General features: G+C 35.9%; 1 protein-coding gene across 1 annotated transcript; it reads right to left on the bottom strand.

The window, feature by feature from the left end:
• Positions 1–343: 343 nt before the first annotated feature.
• LOC127442502 (eotaxin-like) lies at positions 344–1,867 on the bottom strand. The gene is made up of 3 exons (XM_051700582.1): positions 1,442–1,867; positions 1,180–1,291; positions 344–797 (listed from the first exon to the last, which is right to left on the bottom strand). Exons 1-3 carry the CDS (start codon positions 1,512–1,514, stop codon positions 686–688), a joined length of 297 nt encoding a protein of 98 aa, XP_051556542.1. The 5' UTR covers positions 1,515–1,867; the 3' UTR covers positions 344–685.
• Positions 1,868–2,388: the final 521 nt, after the last annotated feature.

Genomic DNA, 2,388 nt, shown 5'->3' with positions numbered 1-2,388 from the left:
GAGGGATGAGTCAAAAAAAAATTTTTGTTTGTAGTAATCAACATTTTGCCACAAATGCTGTTGATTGAGCTTAATTAGTATCAAACCCAGAATATTCCTTTAAACTACCATATTTCTATAGCTGCTAATTTGCCTGTATAGTTGCTATTTTACTTTTATAGGAATAAGACAAAATGTATGAATTTGTATTTTGCTGAACTAAGAAGACAACACTGGTCCATCTACCTAAACTTAGAGCTAAAACTGTCAATTCACATGAAATATTATCAAAATGTAAATATTGTTAATGTATTATAATATTATTAAATATTATCAGCTATAGTACAAGAGATAAACACAAGCAGTATAGTCTGACACTGAGCATTTTAATTTATTCAACAATATTACCTTAATTATCAAAAACATTTGACATTTGAGAGAGATTAAAAAAATGTATAGATATAAAAAATATCAAAGAAAGCAATCATACACATGTAGCTTATTTACACCACAGCTTACAATAAAGTGCATTTTCCTCAACAAAAAAAAAAAAAAAAGAAAAAGTGCACTTTAAAATGCAAAATGATTCTGGACAATTATACCTTTAATTTTCATTCAAAAGTCCGTGTTAAATTTGAGCTGATGTCATATTGGTGGTTGACTAATTCGCAGGGACCACCGCGATATAATTACGAGCTGTGATGTTTTAGACTGGATGAGATTTCTTCTTTTTCTTTCCATCCAGGTACTTCATAGATTTTATGGCCCAGAGCGAAGTGGGATCTGAGCAGATGGTGGCGCCTTTGGTTGTGCGAAATCTACACAATGTAATAGGATATGCTGTCAAAATATTATATTGTATGTATGTTATAGAGTTACGATGTCGTCATGAAAGCATTCATTGTGCTTTTAGATTGTGTTTTTAAAACATCTCAACCATTAATATAAGCCTACCCTGCTGTAAAGTCCAGCAGAGAACAGCACGACATTTTGTGCTGGTCCAGGCTGGTTTATGCTGTTTCGTGCTGGTCTAGTTGGTCAACCAGCATGGTCTTTTCGGTTTAACTGGTTGACCAAAGAAGTATGGCTGGTTAAGCTAAGAAACCCAGCAGCACACCAGCATCCAAAAACAAAGCATATGCCATGACCAGTCATGGTAGTCTTTTCAACAGTGTAGTCAAAAATTTAATCAATTCTCACCTCACAGCCGTCACAGAGAACAAGGGTTTTTGCTGGATGGTGTAGCTGTCCAGAGACCTCTGTGGTACCTTAGTATCTGTGGTAGTTAGGCAGCTTGTTTTGATAATAGCTTCTATTGAAGATAAAAATCAGGACATAAGTCTTCCAGTTTTTGACATTTAAACAATCACAAGTAAACAAAATAGTTTACTAAAATCCCCATCATCAGAAATTCAGTGATGATACAAGGACTTTATCTGAATATCCACTAGTAAGAACACACCTTGTGAAGCAGTTGAGAAGGCCAGAAGCCACAGCAGCAAAACAGCAGAGAAACAGCACACATGCGACTTCATTTTCCAACTTGGTCGTCAATTTCATGTGATGTGACCCTCAAGAATGACACAGTCTATTTAAGCTCAACCCTGAAGAGGGACTCGTGGAACAGCTTCAGGTGTTTCCACTCACTGAAATGGCTCCACTCTCACGGCACAGGCTGAAAACTGGGGTAACACCACTCAAAGCCACTAACCAGAACACGGGTAAAGGTTTTTATTAGGAAAGGCATACATTTCAATACACGTTCAAGTGTCACTAAGGATTTAATTAGATAATGATAAGTTAAGATACTTGCTAAATGGATGTGTAACAAAACTGTCTGGCCTACTGATTCTGTGTAAGTGAGCTGTCCATTCATGACATATTTAGTTATTTAATTATTTATCAAAGATGGAAAGAAGACATAATACAGTTAGAATTTTAAACAGGCATAGTGAATGCATTAATAGCGTCGTGCATCTTCTGTAAAGTTGTACTTCAAAGTTTTCAATTCTGCATTTCCGTTTTTTTCTAGGTCATGGTGGCCTGCTCTTTTTCTCCAACCACAAATTGAAGGGGCTTAACATGTAGCAGTTGGCACCCTGGCTGTGTGTTTATGTGTGTGTGTGTTAATGATACAGTTTAGCCCGATGTCTAAAAGATAACTATTTTTTGCACACAATTAATTATTCACCTAATTTCCTTGCTGAAAATATGGCCCTTTAGGATGTTTTAAATGCTATTCCATGATTAACCATGCTCCCTTACCAAAGCCCCGCACTCCAAAGATACCAAATTAGCTTTATTGAGACATATCAAAATAGCCCCCTCAACTGACAACTGTTATGAGCAACATGGCATAAAAATTGAATAAAGCCTAAATAATTCACAGCAATTACAATACTATGAGAA

Source organism: Myxocyprinus asiaticus, chromosome 6, assembly GCF_019703515.2.
Source record: "Myxocyprinus asiaticus isolate MX2 ecotype Aquarium Trade chromosome 6, UBuf_Myxa_2, whole genome shotgun sequence".
NCBI classification, from domain to species: Eukaryota; Metazoa; Chordata; class Actinopteri; order Cypriniformes; family Catostomidae; genus Myxocyprinus; species Myxocyprinus asiaticus.
The sequence above is the reverse complement of the archived record's forward strand: the minus strand, read 5'-3'. Positions and strand labels throughout refer to the sequence as shown.

Coding starts and splice junctions, on each gene's coding strand:
- LOC127442502 (XM_051700582.1), bottom strand. CDS start 1,514: ATGAAGTCGCATGTGTGCTGTTTCTCTGCTGTTTTGCTGCTGTGGCTT. Junction 1,292..1,441: donor CTTCTCAACTGCTTCACAAG/GTGTGTTCTTAC, acceptor TATCTTCAATAG/AAGCTATTATCAAAACAAGC. Junction 798..1,179: donor TTCTCTGTGACGGCTGTGAG/GTGAGAATTGAT, acceptor TACATTGTGTAG/ATTTCGCACAACCAAAGGCG.